Genomic DNA, 26,065 nt, shown 5'->3' on the forward strand with positions numbered 1-26,065 from the left:
TCGGTGCCTTGCTCAAGGGCACCTCAGTCGTGGTATTGAGGGTGGAGAGAGCGCTGGACATTCACTCCCCCCACCTACAATTCCTGCCGGCCCGAGACTCGAACCCACAACCTTTGGATTACGAGTCCGACTCTCTAACCATTAGGCCACGACTTCCCCACGACTTTTCCAGCCTGTTATCAGCGTTCAGTTTAAAAGCCAGCATCTCTGATGGTATGGGGGTGCATAAGTGCATACGGTATGGGCAGCTTGCATGTTTTGGAAGGCACTATGAATGCTATGCTAGTATGCTATGAATGTATTTCAGCAGGACAATGTAAAACCACATACTATGCTATTACAACAGCATGGCTTCATAGTAGAAGAGTTCGGGTGCTGAATTGGCCTGCAGTCCAGATCTTTCACCTATAGAGAACATTTGGAGCATCATTAAATGAAAAAAATGTCAAAGATGACCCTCTTCAGCAGCTGGAAACCTATATCAGGCAAGAATGGGACCAAATTCCAGCACCAAAACTCATAACCTCGATGCCCAGCTGTCTTCAAACTGCTTTGAAAAGAAGAGGAGATGCTACACCATGATAAACATGCCCCCGTCCCAACTATTCTGAGACCTGTAGCAGGCATCACATTTGAAATGAGCTCATTTTGTGCATAAAATTGTAAAATATCTCCGTTTAAACATTTCTTACGTTATCTATGTTCTATTGTGAATAAATATTGGCTCATGTGACTTGAAAAAAAAAAAAAAAATGTCCCAACATTTCCAGAATTCGGATTGTATAAATATTAAAAAATATTTAAAATTAATATTGTTTGCTTAACTGTTGAACTTTAACAGGAATAAATTACATTTAAAATATATTCAAATAGAAAAGAGTTATTTTAAATTGTACTATATTTTACAATACTGTAAAATACAAATTCTGAAAAATCCAGCGCGCTGTGATAGTTTATTTATGAATAGACTGTGACCTCAGCAATACACCAAAGTGTCAAAAATATTTATGAAGTCTACAATGTTTTTCTTTTACAATAACAAATATGGAACAGAAAAAAAACCTAAAAGTTGTATTATCATAATGACTTTTGTCACTTTCATTGTGAATAAATCATCTTGATGAAGGTATAAACTTTGGTTTTAACACGTTTGGAAATATAAAAATTAAACTCCATTCTGAGATGTTTGTGTGAAATGAGCTAAAATGAGTCTGCAGATTCATAGATGTGATGGGAATTTCACCACTGAATATATATTAAAAAAAATGACATGTCCAAACAGTTTTCTGATGTTATATGTATTTGTTGCACATGATGGAAGACAATGTCAGTGTGTGTCATTCTTCATTTGAAGAAGAAAGTGATTTAGGGAGTTTTCTCTCCTCAGACGTCAGCAGTGATTCAGTCAGGAGGAATGAGAACAGATTTCTTCTGAACACAGACTGATAGAGATGTACAACTCTTTTATTGAACTGAAACTGAACAACATTGCATCCACTTCTGTTTGTGCAGAGATATACTTGATTTACACTCAATGGGAATGTAAGGGGTTAAACATTACAGGCAGAGATTAAAACAAATTCAAGAAGAAAAGATCCAAACATCTGCATGAATATGGTTACAGGCAAAGAGAACTGAAATAAACACTACAACTAAACTAAAATTAAATTAACATGGTGTGTTTGCACCTTCTGAAGAACCATCACCAATGACAAGCTGCAGATTCCTCTGGAGACTCATGGGAAGTGTGTGTGTGTGTGTGTGTGTGTGTTTGTGTGTGTGTTTGTGTTTGTGTGTGTTTGTGTGTGTTTGTTTGTGTGTGTGTGTGTGTGTATGTGTTTGTGTGTGTGTGTGTGTTTGTGTTTGTGTGTGTGTGTGTTTGTGTGTGTTTGTTTGTGTGTGTGTTTGTTTGTGTTTGTTTGTGTGTGTGTGTGTGTGTGTGTGTGTGTGTGTGTGTGTGTGTGTGTGTGTGTGTTTGTTTGTGTGTGTGTGTGTGTGTGTGTGTGTGTGTGTGTGTGTTTGTGTGTGTGTGTGTGTGTGTGTGTGTGTGTGTGTGAGAGACTCAGTAACAGCTACGCAGCTGAATATTTCACCAGAGGAATCAAAGAATCTCCCTTCAAAGAGAAAGCGCACGCTGCTTAAGAAAGAATCACGTTAACCTTTATTGCGCGAACAGCAAAATCAAATTATTTAATAATGTCAATCATGTAACAAAACTGATATTTCTAAAAAAGCAGTTTAATGATGAGACAAGAGCGCTCCAACAAACACAGACGATGCATCTTTGGAATGTAATGGTCAAATCTCTCTGATCTGGCCTATCCTGTCTGCATCAGTACACAGAAGCGCAGGGGATTTTCTAGCTGTTGGTCTCTGGGAAGGTTCCTGTGCCTAAAATGATTAAGTGATCCATTCATGTTGGTCTGAAGCGCAGCTCAGCACTTTGTTTCTTTCACTCTCTCCCTCATTCATTCAGATTTTTGTTTCTGTGGTTAATGCTATCATTCATCTCAACACACTCTTGGTCTCTAGAGGTCAGGTGACCCTGCCCTGGTCTCTTGGCCTGGTCTCAAAGCTTCTTCTCTCATACACGGCTCTGTGCGTGCCTCACTCGTACTCTGCGATCAGCACCATCATTCCCACGCCGAACAGCAGGGCCAGGATCTCCAGCAGCGACTGCCAGAGACTGGAGCGGCCCACCAGCAGCTCTGGGAGCACGGTGACGGTGGCGATGTAGACGAAGCCCCCGGCGGTGAAGGGCAGGATCCAGGCGGTGGCCGCGGCTCCCACTCCTTCAGCCAGCAGAGAGCAGGCGGTTCCAGCCAGAGCGCCCAAGGCCGTCAGCAGCTGGAGACACATGGCCTGAGCAGAACAGTAGAGCTGTGAGTCCTCTCTGGGGTCGCCAGACTATCACATCAAACATTCAATTCCATATCACCATGCATCATTGCCATTTCACATTTATTTTGTGCATTTTTATCAAATTATATAAGCAGGCTACTTTTTAAAATAATTACAAATTAATAATAAATCAAAACAATTGTTAATTTAACCAAATAAATATAGCTTCAAAACATACGAGAAAATATAAAATTATAAAAGCAATTACAAGTGATAAACAAAAAGCACGTTCAGTATCTGAGAGTGCTTTTAAGTGTCCGAGAGTTTACAGACAAACATAGTTATGGGTTTTTCTCTTTTCCTCAGTATAATTGTCGTTTGATTAGACTGTGGCAGCTTTAATAGGCTGCTTTCACACTAACGCACAGATCTGTTTCCACGTATCACATGTTTTGATATAATATATAACTGACTGTGTTTACTAGGGATGCACGATACTGTGTTTTTCCCAATATGCCGATATTTTTCAACTCATTTTGACCGATACCAATATATTTCATTTTGTTTGGAAACAACAAGTCTCTCCTGTGTGCAAATTATAAGCAAAATATTTTTATATTTAAGTTAGTTTTTAACAAGAACTTGTTTGTTAGAATGAAATAAAAAATAGTGAAGGTTTTTTGACAATACAAAGCTTTGAAAATAACTATAAATAAACTATATATCAGTCGCTGCATTTCTTCCCCAGAGAGATGCGGTGTTCACCCTTATATTTTATTTTAAGATTTAACATTTGTAGATGGTCTAAAGCAAAAGCTGTACAAATTCTGGAAATCTTTTAGAGCTAACGATTTCTTAAAAAAATAAAACATATTACACATTAATGAATAAATCAGAATATATAAAATTATTTAATTTACGTGTCATGCTTGTGATTTTTTTTCATGAAAGCTTTAGCTTCTGACCTTTAAATCAAAACACTCATTATTTTATGACATCAATTACTGCTTTATTTAATCAGAAACAGTCTAAATGTTATTTGTGTAGTTTACTTTTAATTTAGTAGTAGTAATTGATAGTAATTTAGTAGTAGCCAACAGCGCCCCCTACAGATCAAAACTCCTTACTGAGCTGGCGTTAGGACCCCCGCTGCAGGTGCTATTACCGTTTACTCTATCACACACCGAATGAGGAATTCTGTAAGTGCTTTCACAGATTAAATGCAGCAATCCAAAACAGTCAGTCAATCTAATCGTCATTCAGGCAAAACTTTGCTTCAAGAATGAGCCACAGTGCTGACGTGATCTAATCACTAGCACATGTGAGTTAACCTATTCCTCTTATCAGCAAGACATATCAGCATACTTTTTCATATCAGGCCGATGCCAATATTTACATTTAAAGCCGTTATCAACCGATTCCGATATCAGTCCGATAATATCGTGCATGCCTAGTGTTTACATCAGTTTCGTTTCACAGAAGTATTCGGAGATGCAAGTGTATTTAACCGCAGCCGTGATCGAGCTTCAGGACAAAAACACATAAAGAGCTGTGAAAGTCTGTCAGTATAGTTTCATGCATCTAATACATACTGCATTCCAGACGGCTGAAATGAAAGCATATCAACAGTAAAACACTGAAATAACGGCGAGTGGAAGCACACACAGTCAAGCAATGCACACGTGTCTCACAGCACAGATTCTGTGCAATGAAGCCGCCGCGATTCTCTCTAGCGCACACACTAAACTTGGTTTTTACAAAAGGTGCCCAGATCTCAGATTTAAAAATAGTGGCTGCATCGCAATGCATTGATGCAACAATTAATCTCAAGACTCCTAGAAAAATTAAGGGTGAAGAACAAACACAAAAGTCTTTTTGCGACCAATCTGACTTTGGCTCAACTCTGTGAGGAGTTTACATCGGACAGATCAGCTCTGTACCTTTCTCTTGGTGCAGCCCGACTGGACAAGAATGGCGAAGTCTCCGATCTCGTGTGGCACTTCGTGTAAGAGGATGGTGATGGTGGTGACGGCGCCGACTGCCGGGCCGACCAGGAACGACGCTCCGATCGCAAGCCCGTCCGTGAAATTGTGGGTGAAATCAGCAGCCAGGTTCAGATAGCCCGACACTTTAATATCTGCAGACACACAGAGCTTTCCAGTCAGCGAGACAACGGCAGTGACACACAACAGCTCAAACACTGGAGCTTTTTCATACCGGAAGTAATCTCGGTGGTTTTCTTCGCAGGTTTCTTATCAGAGTCAGCGTTTTTCTCTTTCCCTCCTTTCTTCTCTCTTTTCTTATCATCAGTCTCATCATCGCTGTCTTTTGCTTTTGGAGCAGCTGAAAACATGGCAAGAAATATTTTTTATTGTATTTGGAAACCTGTCAACAATGTCCGGATCACTGCTCAAAAAAAGAAGAGAGAAATTGTATTTCAGTATTATTTAGCAGCAGAAGGATTGATGGTGATGAGAGGTTATTTTCTGCTACATCACTGGGAAAAGCTGCTCAGTCTATGTGACGTTCCAAAGAAATATGAAAATACAATAATCGAGATAAAACAATCATTTAGAGATCGACTGATATATCGATTTACCGATATTTAAGCATTTTACCATAATCGGATATCAGTTTTGTAATATCGGATTCACTGAAAAACGCCGCAATCTTGTGGGTGTTTAAAGAATTGTGGGCAGGATCACCATTGCAGCGCGTCTGAGGGGAGACAACAACAACGGCGTGCACAGGTACTTGATTTGCTGTAGTTAGTAAACTTTATTTAACATAACAGCCATTAATGCACAAATTAGCGCATGGTGGAAATAAAAGCGCTGAATTTAATTCTCTCTGTGGTCTATTAGTCTCGTGAAGTCGGAGTCTCATAGATAATCCGTCAAGTCCTCTCCCAATAAAGACGTAACTTTGCATGAATTAAATAATACAGCCATGAATGATTGCATGTTGGAAAGAAAAGCATTGAATGTAATTCTCTCTCTGTTGTCTATATGCTCATCATTAGTCTCGTGAAGCCGCTTCATATTGCAGTTCACTCAGCGGTTGATGCTCAAGAAATGCTCAGCACGGACATCGCATGTAACTTTAACAAGATTCACTTTTTTGAAGCACCCTAAATTGTATTAACACTTACTATATAACCATTATTTCGCTTATAAACATCTAAATATATACAACTCTATGGAAATTAATTATTACCTCATAGGCCTAGTTCTGTGTAAAGGCATAGATAAACCGCGCTGTCAGCAGCATAATTTAGAGCATGCCTGCTGAGAAATGCAATAAAACACAATGTCTGTTATATTCCAATATTCCAGAGAATATTATTCCGTGAATTAACATTATCTGGTGAATTCACTCTTTAGCCTATTAAACAGCTTATAAACCTACTAAAACTGCAGTTAAAAATGAAGTTGATATGACTCCTGTCCTTTATTTATTTTCTCCATTTGAAAACATTAGACATTCTACCTTTATTTTGCTTACTGCTAATATTAGTGTTGCTGCTGATGCTTGTTATTATTGTGTTTTATTGTTGTAATATGAAGATTAAATTTAACATGAAAGACTGCTACTTCTCAAAACATTTTTTGTTAAGATGACTGAAAGGAGGAAAAACCAAAGTTAAGTATGGACTTACTTCACGCAGTCATTTATTTACTTTATAACAGTAAATAAATATTGGTTCTGCATATCGGTTATCGGGCACATAAACATGCAAATAATTGGTATCGGTGATAAAAAAAATCAATATCGGCCGATCACTACAATCATTGCCCCTTTTCCAGAGGTGTGCTCTGGATTATGCTGCTCAATAAAAGCCCAAACTTCATGTGCAAATCAGTAAAATCATGTAACGTGGTTTTCGCAAAATATGATATGCTTGATTTATGAATGTTTATATGCGCGAAAGAGAACTTGCGCTGTTCTGTGCATGCGCTCGGAGATGGAACAGAACAAGTAAAGTGAACGTTTAGCTCAAGGTGCACACCTAAACACTCAGATACACGTACAGATGTGTCAAAGTGATTATTCACGTAAACCCTCGTCAGTTATCTCTTAAGAGTATGTAAACAGTTGAGAATGAAAATACCAGAGTAACAGTAAATCAGATATTCCCTCTGCCGTCTCTGTGCTTAATATTAATCAAAAATAACAAGGTCAGAAGAGAAAATCACTCACTGCTCTTGACTGAAGGGCTTAAATAAGAAACAGAACAAGTTTAATTCTTACAGCGAAGACCATGCTGTTTTATTTTACATTTAATTGTTCAATTTCCGTAGGTTGTTCGCTGAATACTTTAGACTTAAGCACTTAAAGCACTGTTTGAATTTTTTGTTTTTATTGTATTACTGACTGTTTATTATTTAGTAATTTTTGAGGCCTTTTTTGTTTCAAAAATGTAGATGTCATAGCACCCTTATTTACAGAAAATATGTTTGATATATATCGCTATCTTTAAATAATTAATTCATATAAGGTTTTGGTCATATGGCCAACTCATAATCGTTTTAAATAATAGTGATTACAATATTGGCCAAAATAATCGTGATTATGATTTTTGCCCTAATGTGATCGAATTAGTTTAAGACTCTTACCATGAGAGTGAGAGTGTCCTCCCTTCAAAAGACGAACAAATTTCTCGACCACCAGAAAGGCAACGATGCCAGCCAGCACCCACAGCCCCACCGACATCATGTGACCATGAGCTGCACCTGCCACAGAAACCAAGCTCTGACCGACTCTTCAGAAAAACAAAACATCTTCCAATAATGCTTGTATTCCATTTGGCCAAATTATAACTTCGGTTACAAAAACGTTCAGTGATTGAACAATAACCTACCATGTGAGTGACCATGTGACTCCTCACTTCCGTGTGAGTGACCATGTGACTCGCCGCTTCCGTGTGATTCGCCATGATGAGAATGAGGCTCTGTGTTGAGATGAAATCGAGGGGTGAAGGTTTGACTGGTTAGTACGGCAGATTTCAGAACTACATCTGCCTGCAACAGTAGCCGAGTCTTCTGACATGAGAACAGCTCTTCATATGAATAAGATCTACACTACCAAAACTAGACATGGATTTATACAGCTCATAAAACAATACACAATTCAGAAAACTTTGTTTTGTCTGGCCAGAGGAGAACGGCACACTATTTTCCTGTTTAATACTGTAAAGCTGCTTGGACACAATCTGCATTGTAAAAAGACTTCAGTTCAGACTTGAGTATGCTAATACATTTATTGCAGTATAGACGGCAAGGGAAACTACAGACCTACAGACTGACAGTGTGTTCTGTTCAGTGCGGGGTGAACTCATCGAGTCATGTGACAGGATGTGATGTCACGTGACCTCTACGGCGCGCTCACTCACCCAGCGCATGAGGGATGAGATGAAGGAAGGCGTCTCCCAGCAAACCTCCGGACGCGAAGCTCAGGAGAACTTTGAGCAGGTTCTGGTGCTTGTCCGTGTTCGACTGCACCGGGATGAGGAAGAGGATGAGGAAGGGAGCAGCGCTGATGAGCAGAGTCGCTCCGACCGCCTACAACCAGGACAGAGAGAGAGAAAACTCAGAGTCCTAAAGTCCTGTTTACAGCTGGAGCTCCACAGACCCCTGGAGGGTAGAGAAGGCACTGCAGAGCGTCAGAGGACTGACAAATAAAAACAACATTTCATGTGTTTCTAAATGTTCTGAATATTATTTTTCTGTGGTTAATGTAAGCCAGCGACAACGGTGTACCAGCTCTAATGCCATGGTGAAACTGTTCCGTCTTTGTCATACATCATATCCTGATATTTTGTGAGGAACTGCTGTGGGGCATGGACTCTTTTTGGTTTCTTTTTAGGTCTGCTGCTCTCTCTCCCTGTCAGTGTCCTCATCTGATGTCATGATTTTTAGTTTTTTTTTTAGCTGCAAGTCATGAACACATAACTTTACTCTACTTTGCCAACTTAAATGCCAGGTGAATAGGCAAACTAGCTTGAAAATTAAGTAGTGTTAGGATAACGTAATTCATGTTAGATATTTCCCAAAGCTCTGCACTCAGTCACATACGACAGCTGCACGATTCTGGATAAATGAGAATCATGATTTGTTTTGTCTCAAACAGAGATCACGATTCTCCCACAAAACAAAATAATGTGTGACAAAATATCACTGCTGCAGTCTATTTAAAAGTGTTTAATTTGAACGAATCATTAAACATTTAAATTCAAATGTATTTCTAATATATTTAGTTCATATGAAAATGATGAAAAAGTGGTTTGAATGAATGATTTAATGCCTCACTCGTTTCTTTACTGGATGAATCTCGATTCAATCACAAATACAGTTTTAAGTCACTTCTCTGCACCGAGTGGCCAAACAATGCAATCGACACGTTATTTGAAGCAACAGTTAACTTTCAAAAGGTCTATTTTGATCGCTACCATAAACATCAGTGTTTATATCTGAACTATTAACTTATGAAGGACTGTAATACAGGAATAATACTGTGTTTGTGAAGCTGTTACACAAACATGGTAACTTGTGTCAGCAGCTGAACACAGATATGAATGTCCCGGTAAGACTTTGTTAAAGGTTTATTAGACACGGGCGAAGCTCTAGTGACAATATATCAGTATTTATCAGATTACATGCACTTTTTTGGACTAAAAGCCCTAATATTAGGACGCTGTTCAGTGAGTGCAGCTAATAAACTGCAGCAGATCTGACTGAATATGAGCTTTTATTCTATTCACAGTTCGTCTAGAATATCAATGCGATCACGTCGAGTCCAGAGGATTAAGTTAACTCAACTCAATATTTTAACTCTCCACATCCACCAACCCGTTTAGCTTAGTTGTAAGCACCGTGTGTACTGTCCTCTTTTCAGAAATCAGACGGCGGGAGTAAAAAAGGTACGAGACCGAGCGGGATTTAGTTTTGCTGTCTATTTGTAGTCTCTTTTTAATGATAGATCAACGCATTTGTCAATCATCCCACTCGCTAGATGGGGAATGAACCCAGCGCTCTGATTGGTCGAAGTGCTCTTTCTTTGCTGTTGCTTGATTGGTTTGTGCTGCACAAAGGCGTCAGCAGGTTTTTGCGTAGTTTAAAGTGACAAATCCTACCTGCGTACTTTGAGGTCAAAATGCGTACAGGTTGGCAGGTCTGCAATCAGAACCAAAACAGATGTTTTTAGCAAGAACGAGCTGTAATGATGCAACTCTATTCTAGAAAAGGGGGCGGGGAGCAGCAGCTCATTTGCATTTAAAGAGACAGGCATGAAAAACAGTGTGTTTCTGCTTATACTCAAAATTGGCATTTTAAAAGGATATAATAAATGATCTGTGGGGTATTTTCAGCTGAAACTTCACAGACACATTCTGGGGACACCTGAGACTTATATTACATACTGTAAAAAGAGGCATAATAGGTCTCCTTTAAAGTCACAATATACGTTATATTCGTCAATATTTATATATATGAAGGAAAAAAATATATATATTATTCATGAACTGTTCCCATCTGGTGGAATGACCTGCCCAATTCAATCCGAGCAGCCGAATGCTTACCCATCTTCAAGAAACGGCTAAAAACTCATCTGTTCCATCTTTACTTGACCCTCTAACTCTAGCACTCTCTATTCTCATTTCATTTCATCTATGTCTTTTTATTAATAAATAAATAATAATTAATAATAATAATAATTATCTGTACTGCGTTAGGCTAACTGAGACTTGTAATAGCGCTTGCACGTTGTTGCTCTTTTGTTGGTTTTGATTGCTTCCTCATTTGTAAGTCGCTTTGGATAAAATTGAACTCGAGAATAAAAGTTAAAAAAAATAATGTAATGGCCATGAGAAGGATGCAATACTAATGCAATAATAGAATTAGCAAAGTTAAGGCATGACCATGGGACAGCGAAATGCTGATTTTGTATAGGCTTTATAGACAGATAAGTTGAGAGAGACTCTTGAAGAACCAGCATCACATCCTCTTGAACCACTGTTTGAAGAATTGATCTTCCAGAATCTGGCAGTATGTTTTGGGAGCTCATTTTAGTTCATCTCCTATCCTGAAAAGTCTGTCTTGCAGAATTGATTAACAATGAGCTCCTAAAACGTACTGCCAGATTGTGGGAGATCAATTCTTCAAACAGTGGCGCAAGAGGATGTGATGCTGGACCTTCAAGAGTCACTCTCAACTTATCTTCATGTATTTCACAACTCTTCAGCATGATATTCTTCCAAAAAGGCTATAACATACTTTGGTTCAGGCATGTGATCAGCTAGAGAAAATCTGACCACACCCCAGCACTTATTAAAAATATATATATTTGCACATTAAAAGATATCTGATATTGTAATAATACATACTATTGTCCTGTAAAAATTCAAAGCAGCACTTAATAGTCATGATAACAATAAGAAAGCACTATTATATTGACAACAATATAATATATTATAGTAAAGTATGTAATATATAGAATTGTTATTATTATTAAAGTACCTGCATTACAATTAATGAAATATCTTCTGCTCATCAAGGCTGAATTTATTTGATTAAAATAAAGTACAAAAAATATATATTACATATATAACAGCAATATTGTGAAATATAAGTTTTCAATTTTACTATATTATCAAATGTGATGTCATTCCTGTGATGCAAAGCAGAATGCTCTTCATCATTACTCCAGTCTTCAGTGTCACATGATCTTATAGAAATCATTACAATTCATTTGACTCTCAAGAAACCTTTCTGATTATTATCAATGTTAAACATTTTCCTGCTTTATATTTTGGGTGGAAATGGTTATTCACTTTATTTTTCAGGAGTTTTTGATAAAGTTTAATGAACAGCATTTATCAAACATATTAATTAAATTTGTTAATAATTTATTAAATAGAAATCATTTTAAATGTCTTCACTCACTTTTTATCACTTTCACGCATGAATGCAATTTTTATTTTCTCTCTCTTTTTTAAATCTTATACAAATGTTTGAGTCGCATCATTGCTTTCACACAAATATTAAGCAGCAACTGTTTTTAACATTGATAATCAGAAATGTTTCTTGAGCAGCAAATCAGCATATTAGAATGATTTCTGAAGATCATGTGACTGAAACTTCTCTTTGTAGAAAACAACAGATTTATAAACGTTTCTAATGACGAATGTTGCGTTCCTAAAAGCAAATTAAAGTGTCTCGCACCAATCGCAGCGCAGCTAGCACTAACAGTGAATGGAAACTAAACACAGCACTGTAACAGCAGACATGTAGCGCGTCAGACTACAGCCTGTTATATATTGACATCACAACCGTTGCAAATCTTATGACAGCACTAGCAATTTCAAACTCTCACGCCATTCATAAAAAAAAATCACCGGGTCGAGTAACACGTTTCAGCGCTGATTCTGGCGCTTCGAATCATTTGAACTGTCCTACAGATGGTGCCGCGAGCTCGTACAGCGTTCTCAGGATCATTCCGTCCATGATGTTTTAGAAAACAATCTTTTCGCAGTTTATTAAAGTAATAGTTCAAGGTCATTTGTGCGATTTCAATCATCATGCAGTAACCAACCACCCCCCCTCCAAAAACACTCGGATCTACACGAATCACATGGGTCGTCCCTCAGAGGTCGGAAAATATGGAAATCCGTATTTATACAGAAAAATCACATCCCTGTTTGGTTAAAGTTTGTCAGTGGTAGTGTAAAACAACACCCTTTTTACCTTGTCAAAAACAGCTCTGTTCAGGTGCATGTCCCTTTAAATGCTAATGAGGTCTGCTGACCCCGCCCCTCTCTTCTGTGGGGTGACGAGCCATTCATGAGACTGATCAATTGACATTGCCTGCTTAGAATACTATGAAATATGTGCCTTATTCTGTGCAAGAAGCCACATCATCTCAGAAGCATTTGTTTCAAACACCCAGCTGACGTTATGAAGTCAGTTTAGAGTAAAAACATGTTATTAAATGTGGTGCTTTCAGATGGAGCAGCATTTACAACAGCAAGATTTCTTCGATTGCATAGCTTGTCAGTGAACTACAGCTCTGTGTAGTAAATGCTGCTCCGCTTTACTACTAATCACAGAACCGGCTTTACTGATGAGATGTGCATGAGAATCGCATTTGATTAATCCTGCAGCCCTACGTTATGGAACATTATAACAACATTAGGGGAAAGTTCTACAAACAAAAAACTAACGTTCTGGGAACGTTAAGAAAAAGTTCCTGGCTAACCAAAAACCATAAGAATAACGTGTGGATGTCCTGGGAACCACAAATTGTTAACTGGGAATGTGATCATTTCAGACTACAATTTATAAACTATGAATTAACTAGTTTGCAAATGAGTTATAAGTACTTTATGACTGTATTGCGTATTAACATTTAGAATTCACATTGACAAAGAATTCACTGAATCTGTAGTTACTGACATACTGTGACAATCTCGTCCATCAGCGTGTTTTACCTGCATCCAGAGCTCCACCATGTTCCGCTTCCCTGCTTCCACATCTCTTTTCAGTCGCTCTGCTCCGTGTTTGTGTGAATGTCCGTGATCGTGTGCATGCCCGTGATCGTGTGCGTGATCGTGTGCGTGATCGTGTGCGTGACCGTGATCATGTGCATGTCCGTGATCATGTGCATGTCCGTGATCGTGTGCGTGATCGTGTGCATGATCGTGTGCGTGACCGTGATCATGTGCATGTCCGTGATCGTGTGCGTGACCGTGATCATGTGCATGTCCGTGATCGTGTGCGTGACCGTGATCATGTGCATGTTGCTCCTCTTCAGCATGGGGCAGGTTGGCTTCAGCGCTCCATTTGCTTGCCCCATGATGCATCCTGACCCCTTCGTGTGAGTGTCCGTGGCAGCCGCCGTCTCCGTGAGAGTGTCCGTGATGATGGTGCGAGTGAGCGAGCGTCTGCTGACATACTGCTATCCCAACAGCGATCAGAAACAGTGCTCTGATGAAGCGCCCCATTACTCCTGCACGCAAACACAATGAGCATCATCAGTGCCATAATGGATGCATGAGTGCACTGATTGAGTTCACACTTATCATGTCCATGCACTTTATCTTTATATATATCATGAACTGAGAAACCAAAATTCCCTTGATATTTTGAAATAAGAGGTCATTGTACTATAAAAACATCCTGTTTCAGAACACAAAAACTTTCGTTAGTCTAAAAACGGCTTATATTGAAGGCAGTCTGCCGAAAGAACAGTTTGTGGAATGTGCCACTCTGTGATGTAATACTGTGGATAAGCACCGCCTCCGCAGAAGATCAATGCCTGCTTCTACATCGCTGCTTGTTTAGCCCCGCCCACCGATTCTACGCCGCTGCCTGTTTAGCCTAGGGATGCATCGATCCAATACTCAGTATCGTATCGGCTCTGATTCTGGCATTTTCTGATCTGTATCGGTAAGACAAGACCGATCTAACTCCGATATTGTGTGTATACTATTCTGTATTATTGTTAAGCTCCACAAAAAGCACAAAAACATTATAAAGCACCATAAAGTTTTTGTGCACTATATTTCAAGTGTTCTGAAGCCGTTCCATATAGTTCAGCGTGAGGTATTGATGAGCAGTGTTGGTCATCTTACTTTAAAAAAGTAATTAGTTACAGTTACAAATTACTTCTCCCAAAAAGTAATTGAGTTAGTAACTCAGTTACCACACTGTAAAAGTAATTAGTTACTCAGCAAAGTAACTGTGGCGTTATTTTTTATGTTCTATAACGCTGTTACGTTCTATAACATCTTTAACGTTTATATTAACTGATTGAAGAATAAAAACACTATATACAGTATTTTAGAGCATTTGGTATTTATTTGAACTTAACAGATTGCAGCCTGCCATATGATGCATAGAAATAAAACCATATAGAAAATAAATATTGAAAATAAAATTCAAGTGCAAAATTAAGACACACAAATGTAAACAACAGAACACTATCCTACTCTTAAATATTCCATAAAGTAACAAAATTAAATATTGAAAATAAAATAATATTCACACACTTTGCATTCAAGTACAAAATCAAATACCCAAAAAAGTAAACTTGGGTAAAAAGAAACAAAGGAAAATTTGGCCTTTAAGTAGTGCAATTCTCTGTGCCTGTATACCATTGCACAATAAACAGAGCACTATCCAACTCGTAAATATTCAGTACAGTAACCAAAATTAAATATTGAAAATAATATTCAGCTATTCACACACTTTGCAATCAAGTGCAAAACTTGACTCAAAAAAAGACACAACTGTACAACTGTAAACTTGAGTAAAAAGAAACAAAGGAAGATCTGGCCATTAAGTAGTGCAATTATCTGTACCTGTATATTATTGCACAATAAACAGAGCACTATCTAACTCTCAATGTAGATTAACTAACTAATTAATGGGTTGATGTAAGGTGCTTCATTAGATTTGAGTTACTTGATGCAGACGTGGATAACGTTTTTTTCCCTGGGCATAGCGTGCATGTTACATACACATTCTTGCCTTTAATTTCCATGAGTGAGAAGTAGTGCCGGTACTTCCAGTTAGAAAACGCTACCTTTGAATTTCCCTGGCTCGTCGCCATTGTCGCGGTCTTGTGTGTTTAGTGGTAGTAAGAGCGTGCAATGAGAGAGCGTGAGCAGGGCATCCGCCCACCCAGCCAATCATCATCGCATTTGCAGCGGTGTCATCATCCCCACCACTGCTCTCTCCAGGCAGCTGATGTGTAGCCAAAGCCTGACACCTCCTCGCGCTTTATTCAACCAAATTGTAGTAACGCGCCACTTTACATTCTCAGTAACGATAACGGCGTTGCAACGATGGGAAAAGTAATTAATTAGATTACTCCGTTAATGAAAAAATAACGCCGTTAGTAACGCCGTTATACTTAAACGCCGTTACTCCCAACACTGTTGATGAGTATTTAAGTCAAGTTCACGTAAACTCCTCTCTCCGCTGTGGCTCTCTGTCGTCCTCTATTCAGCGTTCAAACTGCGTGTTGCATTCGTTTTGCAAGAGCACACAATAACTGAGATTTAAAACTGTTAAAAGAAAAGGCTCAATAAACTATCGCACAGCTTTAATAAACTACACCTCAATATATCTTCCCTTTGTGCGCGCTGTGACTCCGGTGTTGCTTCAATCGCATCATTCTGCACATGAGATGCTCATAAGCATTGTCCTGCTCTGGATTGGAGCCTGACCCTTTCATAGTATAATACAAAAGGGTATGCTAGTCCTACACTTATTAACTTATTTTCCCCCACTAGATAATGTTAATTCACTAAATTAGATTTTATAACATTGTGCACCCCTGACTTTTCTAGAGTATCTGAATTATCCACTAACCTATCTTATAACAGTATCTTTGGCATAGATTAAGATTTAAAAAAATTGTCATTTGTTATTTTTCATTAAAATGAAGTTGTCTATATTTAGCAGATTGTATTTAACACACAAAAAAGTGATGATCAGGTCAACACACAGAAGTATAGAAATTCTACATTGATTTAAAAAAAACTGTGCTGGTATCGGATTGGATCAGTATCTCTGATTATCGGTGTCGGATCGGTTCTGAAAAATGGTATCGTAGCATCCCTAGTTTAGCCCCGCCCACTGATGTGTAAATAAGGAGAGAACGAGCGGGAGAGGTGAACGCAGGTCTATGCAGAAACCAAATGATAAAGATGCTCTGAAGACAAGACGCTGTGCAGTGCCTAGCTGTGGAAAAACAATGTTTGCGTTGCCTTCCTTCTGATTTTTATCATGGATTCATTTAAAAAACAAGGTACAATTTGATGCAAGATTCTCAGAAAGTTTGGAACTAAAAGATGATGCTGTGTGAGTATATTGGATCTAGGGCTGGGCGATATGTAAAAAGTATCTTATCGATATTCATTGTGATATCCGATAATATCGTCTATCCAAGCCCTAACTCCACCATGCTCTGCCCAAACCAACATTGCTGACATGCACTATAAACACACACCATGTTCAATTTGGCCTTAATTATTGCCACATGAAAGTTTGATTTTAGTCTTATTACTGAGTTTGTGCTTAAACTAACAGAACACATTAGTCTTGCTAACTTGCTAATAATTTCCACTCTGTTCTAATGAAATTTGTGTTTGAAATGAATTTTATTTTGTGAGGATAACGGTTAAAATGATAAAATAATAGAATCCAATTTTAAGTTCATCATGGTGAAGTTGGATATTTTGGCAGTGATTCTAAAGGTCGTTGCACACTTAGTCCGACATTTTCGTATGCATTGTTTCATATTTGTAATCCTAAACATTCGTCACGCACAGAAGCCTTGCACACTAAGTCTGATGTGTATTAATTAGCCTAATCTTTAAAAAAAGAGGAAATATTGGGTCTAGAGATCGACCGATATATTGATTTACCGATATTTTCCCTATATTCAAGCATTTTACTATAAACGGCTATCGGTTTTGTAATATCGGATTCACAGATAAACGGCGCCATCTTGTGGGTGTTTTGAGAATTACGCGCAGGATCGCCATTGCAGCGCGTCTGAGGGGAGCATGACAACAACAACGGTGTGCACAGGTAAAGCATACTTACTTGATTTGCTATAGTTAGTAAACTTTATTTAACATAACAGCCATTAATGCACATATTAGATGCGGTACATAAATGCCTGAAATGTAGTTTATGCAGCTTGGCTCTAAGAAATAGAGACGAACTCAAGGAGTCACGTAAGATAGTCAGTCAAGTCCTGTCCCAAAAGATACAACTTTGCCTGAATTAAATCATATACAGCCATGAATGAGCACATGTTGAAAATAAAAGCACTGAATTTAATTCTCTCTGTTGTCTATAGAGAATGGGAATCTATGTCACTGTGCACAGCATTCTGGGTAGTCGCCGCCATGTTTAGGGGCACGCTAAGTAGCGTAAAATGACAACAAATACAAATCACCAGAGGAATAAACAGCTGTATTTACATTGGTATTTTTAAGAGCTGCTTGCAGTTACTTAGAATAAATGGAGTAATATTTGAATCCATAGCGTTCATTCGAGCACTCAGTCATGTGGCCAGGACACCACACATAAACAACATGATACGCACTCAGAAATCAGATGGTTTCATACCACACACAGGACCAAACTGCTTTCTCTTTTGCAATTTTTTATAACTAGGTGGCATTGATATATGAGCCAGACAAAATAAGCACACTATAGCTTGATCTCAGCCAGTAGATCATGTATTTCAGTGGTTCTCAATAACAGTCCTCTGCATATTTCATGTTTCTCTAATCACTTCAGACGTTTAGTGAACATCACAGGATATTCCACTATGATTCCAGTTCAAAATGAGCGTTTATGTTCCACATAAAGGGCATTAAAGTGTGCGAGACGTGAATTTAAGTTGTATTTATTTATTTACAGAGGTATATTATGCCACACTCCTCTGTCTGAAGACGCTGCAGGCAGTGGTGTAACGCTAATCAATGAATGAATGTTCTGAAGTGAAGTAAACTTTACCGGATATCCCCTGCTCAGGGAGTATGGAGCAATGAACACTGTACAAGTGTGAGTAACTGTTTTTATTACGCGATCTAGGGGTGTGTGATATATATCGTCTGCGATGATATCGTAATTGTTTGTTTTAACGATGTGTGATTTGACATTATGGAGTATTTTACAAAAACCATTCAAAAGACCTGCAGAGCGCACACTTCCATCACATGATGAAGTCTAGGCTAGTGTGTATTTAGTGTGTTCTTACGGCATGATTACAATACATTTACAATGAGCACAAATTCAAGACATGGGGGCAGAACATTTATACTTTTATACCACTTCATAAAGTTAATCAATTTCACAAGAAGAGTGCTGTTTTTCTCCAAAAATTACCATGATTACAAATCTGATATAGATATTTTACAACAGTTCAATAAACAAGAAGTTAATTAAGAGACTTATGTTTTAGACACCATATTATCTGTTTCTATTTTGCCAACAAAAATAATTCCAAACACAGCCACGGCACTGTTTTGTGTCTCTGAGCAACATGATTCGTTCCTGAATGAATCGACCGTTTAAATGATTCGATTCAGTCGCAATGACTCACTTATTAACAGTGACTTGCTGCCACCTACTGGCGGATTTAATTTCACATTTCAAGTATCTTTTATTATTTAAATCATTTCAAACGTTTTATGTTTAATATATCAACACATTATTTCTGCATGTGTAATTGCAGGTTAAATGCATTCATGTCCTGCATTAAACAGAGTAAACACATCTAAACACCTCTTCAGACGCAGCTTCTGTGTTTCCTCTGCATTGTGAAGATTCATTTTGTTGATACCAATTTAATTAGCTTGGTAACAGCCCAAATGTCTTATTATTCTAATTCACTGATTAAATGGAAGAATTTGACTCAAAAGATAATGGACACTTTTAGAAAAAATGGCTTTATAAAGGTAAAAGTGCCCATGAAATGTAAAAATGTATTTAAACTTACTGGAAAAGATTCATTTCTATCACTGCTGTGAACTGACCGGCACACAGAATATGAAGAATATTAAAAACTTCAGGAGTCAGCTGTCCACAGCAGTTATTAAGATCCCAGCACAGTAACACACGCAGCTAAATATCGTCTGATTATCGTTATCGATAAAATCCCAGAAAATATTGAGATATTATTTTTTGTCAATATCGCACACCCCTAACGTGATCATTATTGCTTCACCTGTTAAATAGAACATTTGATATGCATTGAGTTAATTATGTGCTTTTGATCTAAATCACAGCAGCTGTCAATCATACACCACTATTAGCCAATCACAGCAGCCAGCTGTCAATCATGCACCACTATTAGGGCTGCAACTAACGATTATTTTGATAATCGATTAGTTGGCCGATTATTCTTTCGATTAATCGGATTAAAAAATATTGACCAAAAAAAACACTATTCCACATTCTGCCCAATGTCCTTCAAACATACGTGACAACTGAATGCTATGAAAACATACAGTACTTAATTTATTAGACCACTTATCATAATAAAGAGAAAACATATTTTAGAAATTTGTCAAAAATTTGTTTAAATTTAAAAATGTTATTGTCATTTATTGGACATTATAATAAAAAATGGCCTCATAACAGCTTGCATTCTTGCTGGTATTGTTTATGTACTTTTTGACTGCAATTGGGTATCGCGAAAAAAAAAATACTCAAATAAAAAATACAAAAAAAAAATAAGTGCTCTGGTTTTCTTTCATAGATAACAGCAATAATGATATTATAGCATTAAAAATAGCCTACTACTGTTACTAAAGAGCTTACACATATTGGAGTACTAACCAGTACAGAAAGCCGAAAAATGATTTTGGTTATCACCAATACTGTTACTTTAGAGCAGCAGTGGCACAAACCTTACATAAACACATTGTTAAACTTACATAAATTTGTTAAGCATTGTAAAAATTGAATATAGTTTAAACCTCTATTAAAAATTAAAATAATAAAGATAATAATAAAGACGAATAAAAACACAAACTCAGTGTTAACCAACAGGTAAGAGTAATGTTCTGCAGGAACTACTTTGATCACAGTCACCTCGTCATTTCTTTATCCTGTAAAAGGCCGTTATGGAGCGTCTCATGTTTATATTCAGACAGACAATTACACGCTGTTATCCCTTTAAAGTTCCTACTCTCATAAAATATTTTAATTTATTTTAAACCTTAAATTAACTTTCAACAACAGATAATTCAGCACAGTGGATATGTTTGCGCTGAAAAGCCTATTAATTGTCTCCCTCTCTACTGTGTTCTGTCCGTCTGACGCGCGTGCGCGCGCCCGCCGCGCCGGCGCTCATTCGGTATTTTAAACTTAACACAGACTGTCAGAAATGGATATGCTCGCGTGAATTTGTGGCATTTATAGATAAGGATATGACCGTAAACTGAACGTTTTTGCGCTGAGGACGCACACGCATCTGTCAAAGCGCCTGACAGGGCAAGCCATTACTCTTATGCATTAACTTAAAGCTTAAAATAAAGAATTATCATGTTTTGGGCAGCTTGGATCACGTGCTTCTCCGGCAGAATCTCATTCTGTTTCCTCCACTATTTTTAGATGCATTTTGTGCATAGAAATGCATTATTCAGTGCCGTAATTTGACTAACCAGCTGAAGTTGGACGTGCACTGTGGGCAGACCCGATTAATCGATAATGAGAATCGTTGTCGATGATTTTCATAATCGATAATAATCGATTTTATCGATTAGTTGTTGCAGCCCTACACCATATTAGCCAATCACAGCAGCCAGCTGTCAATCATACACCACTATTAGCCAATCACAGCAGCTGTCAATCATGCACCACTATTAGCCAATCACAGCAGCTGTCAATCATGCACCACTATTAGCCAATCACAACAGCCAGCTGTCAATCATACACCACTATTAGCCAATCACAACAGCCAGCTGTCAATCATACACCACTATTAGCCAATCACAGCAGCCAGCTGTCAATCATACACCACTATTAGCCAATCACAACAGCTGTCAATCATACACCACTATTAGCCAATCACAGCAGCCCGCTGTCAATCATGCACCACTATTAACCAATCACAGCAGCCAGCTGTCAATCATGCACCACTATTAGCCAATCACAGCAGCCAGCTGTCAATCATACACCACTATTAGCCAATCACAACAGCTGTCAATCATACACCACTATTAGCCAATCACAACAGCTGTCAATCATGCACCACTATTAGCCAATCACAGCAGCCAGCTGTCAGTCATACACCACTATTAGCCAATCACAGCAGCCAGCTGTCAATCATACACCACTATTAGCCAATCACAACAGCTGTCAATCATACACCACTATTAGCCAATCACAGCAGCCAGCTGTCAATCATGCACCACTATTAGCCAATCACAGCAGCCAGCTGTCAATCATACACCACTATTAGCCAATCACAGCAGCCAGCTGTCAATCATACACCACTATTAGCCAATCACAGCAGCTGTCAATCATGCACCACTATTAGCCAATCACAACAGCCAGCTGTCAATCATACACCACTATTAGCCAATCACAGCAGCTGTCAATCATACACCACTATTAGCCAATCACAGCAGCCAGCTGTCAATCATACACCACTATTAGCCAATCACAGCAGCCTGGGGAAGTCGTGGCCTAATGGTTAGAGAGTCGGCCTTGTAATCCAAAGGTTGCGGGTTCGAGTCTCGGGCCGGCAGGGATTGTAGGTGGGGGGAGTGAATGTCCAGCGCTCTCTCCACCCTCAATACCACAACTGAGGTGCCCTTGAGCAAGACACTGAACCCCCAACTGCTCCCCGGGCGCCGCAGCATAAATGCTGCCCACTGCTCCGGGTGTGTGTTCACGGTGTGTGTGTGTTCACTGCTGTGTGTGTGTGTGTGTGTGTTCACTGCTGTGTGTGTGTGTGTGTTCACTGCTGTGTGTGTGCACGTTGGATGGGTTAAATGCAGAGCACGAATTCCGAGTATGGGTCACCATACTTGGCTGAATGTCACTTTACTTCACACTTCAGCTGTCGATCATACACCACTATTAGCCAATCACAGCAGCCAGCTGTCAATCATACACCACTATTAGCCAATCACAACAGCTGTCAATCATACACCACTATTAGCCAATCACAGCAGCCCGCTGTCAATCATGCACCACTATTAACCAATCACAGCAGCCAGCTGTCAATCATGCACCACTATTAGCCAATCACAGCAGCCAGCTGTCAATCATACACCACTATTAGCCAATCACAACAGCTGTCAATCATGCACCACTATTAGCCAATCACAGCAGCCAGCTGTCAGTCATACACCACTATTAGCCAATCACAGCAGCCAGCTGTCAATCATACACCACTATTAGCCAATCACAACAGCTGTCAATCATACACCACTATTAGCCAATCACAGCAGCCAGCTGTCAATCATGCACCACTATTAGCCAATCACAGCAGCCAGCTGTCAATCATGCACCACTATTAGCCAATCACAACAGCCAGCTGTCAATCATACACCACTATTAGCCAATCACAGCAGCTGTCAATCATACACCACTATTAGCCAATCACAGCAGCCAGCTGTCAATCATGCACCACTATTAGCCAATCACAGCAGCCAGCTGTCAATCATACACCACTATTAGCCAATCACAGCAGCCAGCTGTCAATCATACACCACTATTAGCCAATCACAGCAGCCAGCTGTCAATCATACACCACTAGCCAATCACAACAGCTGTCAATCATACACCACTATTAGCCAATCACAGCAGCCAGCTGTCAATCATACACCACTATTAGCCAATCACAGCAGCCAGCTGTCAATCATGCACCACTATTAGCCAATCACAACAGCCAGCTGTCAATCATACACCACTATTAGCCAATCACAACAGCCAGCTGTCAATCATACACCACTATTAGCCAATCACAACAGCCAGCTGTCAATCATGCACCACTATTAGCCAATCACAGCAGCTGTCAATCATACACCACTATTAGCCAATCACAGCAGCTGTCAATCATACACCACTATTAGCCAATCACAACAGCTGTCAATCATACACCACTATTAGCCAATCACAGCAGCCAGCTGTCAATCATGCACCACTATTAGCCAATCACAGCAGCCAGCTGTCAATCATGCACCACTATTAGCCAATCACAACAGCCAGCTGTCAATCATGCACCACTATTAGCCAATCACAACAGCCAGCTGTCAATCATACACCACTATTAGCCAATCACAACAGCCAGCTGTCAATCATACACCACTATTAGCCAATCACAGCAGCCAGCTGTCAATCATACACCACTATTAGCCAATCACAGCAGCCAGCTGTCAATCATACACCACTATTAGCCAATCACAGCAGCTGTCAATCATACACCACTATTAGCCAATCACAGCAGCTGTCAATCATACACCACTATTAGCCAATCACAACAGCCAGCTGTCAATCATACACCACTATTAGCCAATCACAGCAGCCAGCTGTCAATCATGCACCACTATTAGCCAATCACAGCAGCTGTCAATCATACACCACTATTAGCCAATCACAACAGCCAGCTGTCAATCATGCACCACTATTAGCCAATCACAGCAGGGGGCGTTTACTTCAGAGTCTACAATCCTCCACACCTATTCAAACAGAAAATAGACTTTTTTTGATATTACTTCTTAATTATGTTTTATGGTGTAAGAGTCTTCATGACAACACAAGTGGATCTCAGAGAACAATACAACAAATAAAAATAAAACACACAGAGGCAGTCCGTGACCCTTTAAGCATGATAACAGAAACATTCACGCAGAGAAGTGACATCAGAACAACATCCTGCTGTAAAGCGGACATGACGACAGCAGAGAGGCATCATCACACCATCAATGAAACGCATTTCCTTCAGATCAGTGATTACTGGAGACGGGTTATTAAGAGCAGTTCCCTCCCAAACAACGAGTTTAACCTGAAACCAGACGGACTTCCTAACAGCGTGTCTGCTCAGCTTCTGTTAAATCCAACGACAGAAGCTTACTTCAAGTCCAGCACTCTTAAATCCGGTCTAAAGCAGCGGTTTCTCAGAAGATGTCCGCATCTCTGCTAATACAGTAAACACACGGTCGTCGTGTAAATACCTGCTGCTGTGTAAACGCCTCACTGTGTCACAGCACGACTCCTGTAACGATGCAATCCGCCAAAAACCCCGAGAATCGCTTATTTTGCGCAGTCGGTAAGATACAGACCAGCAGATGCTGCTCGCTCTAACACCGACGTGGCGTTTAGTTCACGCACTGAAATCCCGCGAGACTTCAGATCTGTGCGTTCGAAAAGACGTAAACAAGGAAATAACGCGATATTACAGTCACACGTCAAGCCGGATGCAAAAGCTGTGCGTTAATTTTTTTTTATTTTTTTATTTTTATTTATTTTTTTATTAAACAAATAACATTCACAGGGGATACAGTCAAAGCACAATCAGAATACAAGATTAACTAAAATAAAAATTTATACATAAAATTATACATAAAAACTTCAAGAAACATTCAGGGGGTAATCCTTACAGCAAAGTAATTATTTTTTCCATCAATACAGTTGTTTTAACAGCTTTCTTGTTAAGTGATGAGCAGAGGGATTCATAAAATAATTTCAAATCAATACAAAAAATCCTAAAATTCGGGATACAATCAGTAACTTTAGATTTATGAAGATGGAACAGGCCACATAGAGTTAAGCATTTTAACATATCATCCAGCTCCTTTGATCCTGATTCCCACATCAAAAACAATACATTACTTATTTCAAAATTAAAGAGTTTGTTGTAAGCTGAAAAAACAAGCCAAGACATTTCTTTCCATAAATCCTGTGCATAATCGCATTCAAAAAATAAATGTGATATTGTTTCCAAATTAGAGTTACAGAATGTGCATTGTGACGAGATATCCAACTTAAATTTTGAAAGTAGAGAATTACAGGGATAGTACATATGAAGAATTTTATAGTGAAGTTCTTTTATCTTGTTAGGTAACAGAAACTTGTTAATACCAGCCCAAATTTTAATAGTAGAAAGAAAAGGGTAATTTAGTTTCCACTTATAAAATGCTTTAGGATTAGAACTAAATTTCTTAACAAGTGTTTTTCTAATCCAGAAATTGTTACATTTAATATTACAAAGCTCCAGACCTCCAATCAATTTTTTTGGGATTTCACATTTTAAAGAATAGTAACCATTTGTCCTAACCAAATGTAACAATTTGGGTGAAATGGAATTAATTACCCATTCAAACACTCCAGGTGAGATTTCCAACTCAAAGAGTTCTGAAAATTCTGAATAAGAATAGAAGTTACCATCCTCTTTTAACAAATCTAAAACAAAAATAACCCCTTTGTCAAACCAGTTTTTCATAAAAACAGATTTTTTTCCATGCAACACATTCTGATTATTCCATAGAATACATCTATGAGGAGAAAAATTGTGACAGAAGGCAAGCTTACAAGCGTCCAGAGCTTGCTTATGAAAATTAGAGAGCTTAACTGGGAGTTTATTGCAACTAAAATCGCAAGCTAATAAAAAATTTAGACCTCCGCATTTTTCAAAGATCAATTTAGGAATATAAAACCATAACAAATTAGGGTCAGCATTCAGGCAACGT

General features: G+C 38.7%; 1 protein-coding gene across 1 annotated transcript; it reads right to left on the minus strand.

Annotated features, from left to right (window-relative positions):
- Positions 1-1,745: 1,745 nt before the first annotated feature.
- LOC306847245 (zinc transporter Slc39a7-like) lies at positions 1,746-24,721 on the minus strand. The gene is made up of 8 exons (XM_079381089.1): positions 24,551-24,721; positions 13,325-13,842; positions 8,234-8,402; positions 7,703-7,792; positions 7,458-7,574; positions 5,059-5,184; positions 4,782-4,978; positions 1,746-2,862 (listed from the first exon to the last, which is right to left on the minus strand). The coding sequence occupies exons 2-8, from the start codon at positions 13,835-13,837 to the stop codon at positions 2,608-2,610; spliced, it is 1,467 nt and encodes a 488-aa protein (XP_079237215.1). The 5' UTR covers positions 13,838-13,842; positions 24,551-24,721; the 3' UTR covers positions 1,746-2,607.
- Between the last annotated feature and the right edge of the window lie 1,344 nt (positions 24,722-26,065).

Source organism: Barbus barbus (assembly GCF_936440315.1).
Source record: "Barbus barbus genome assembly, chromosome: 27".
Taxonomy (NCBI): domain Eukaryota; kingdom Metazoa; phylum Chordata; class Actinopteri; order Cypriniformes; family Cyprinidae; genus Barbus; species Barbus barbus.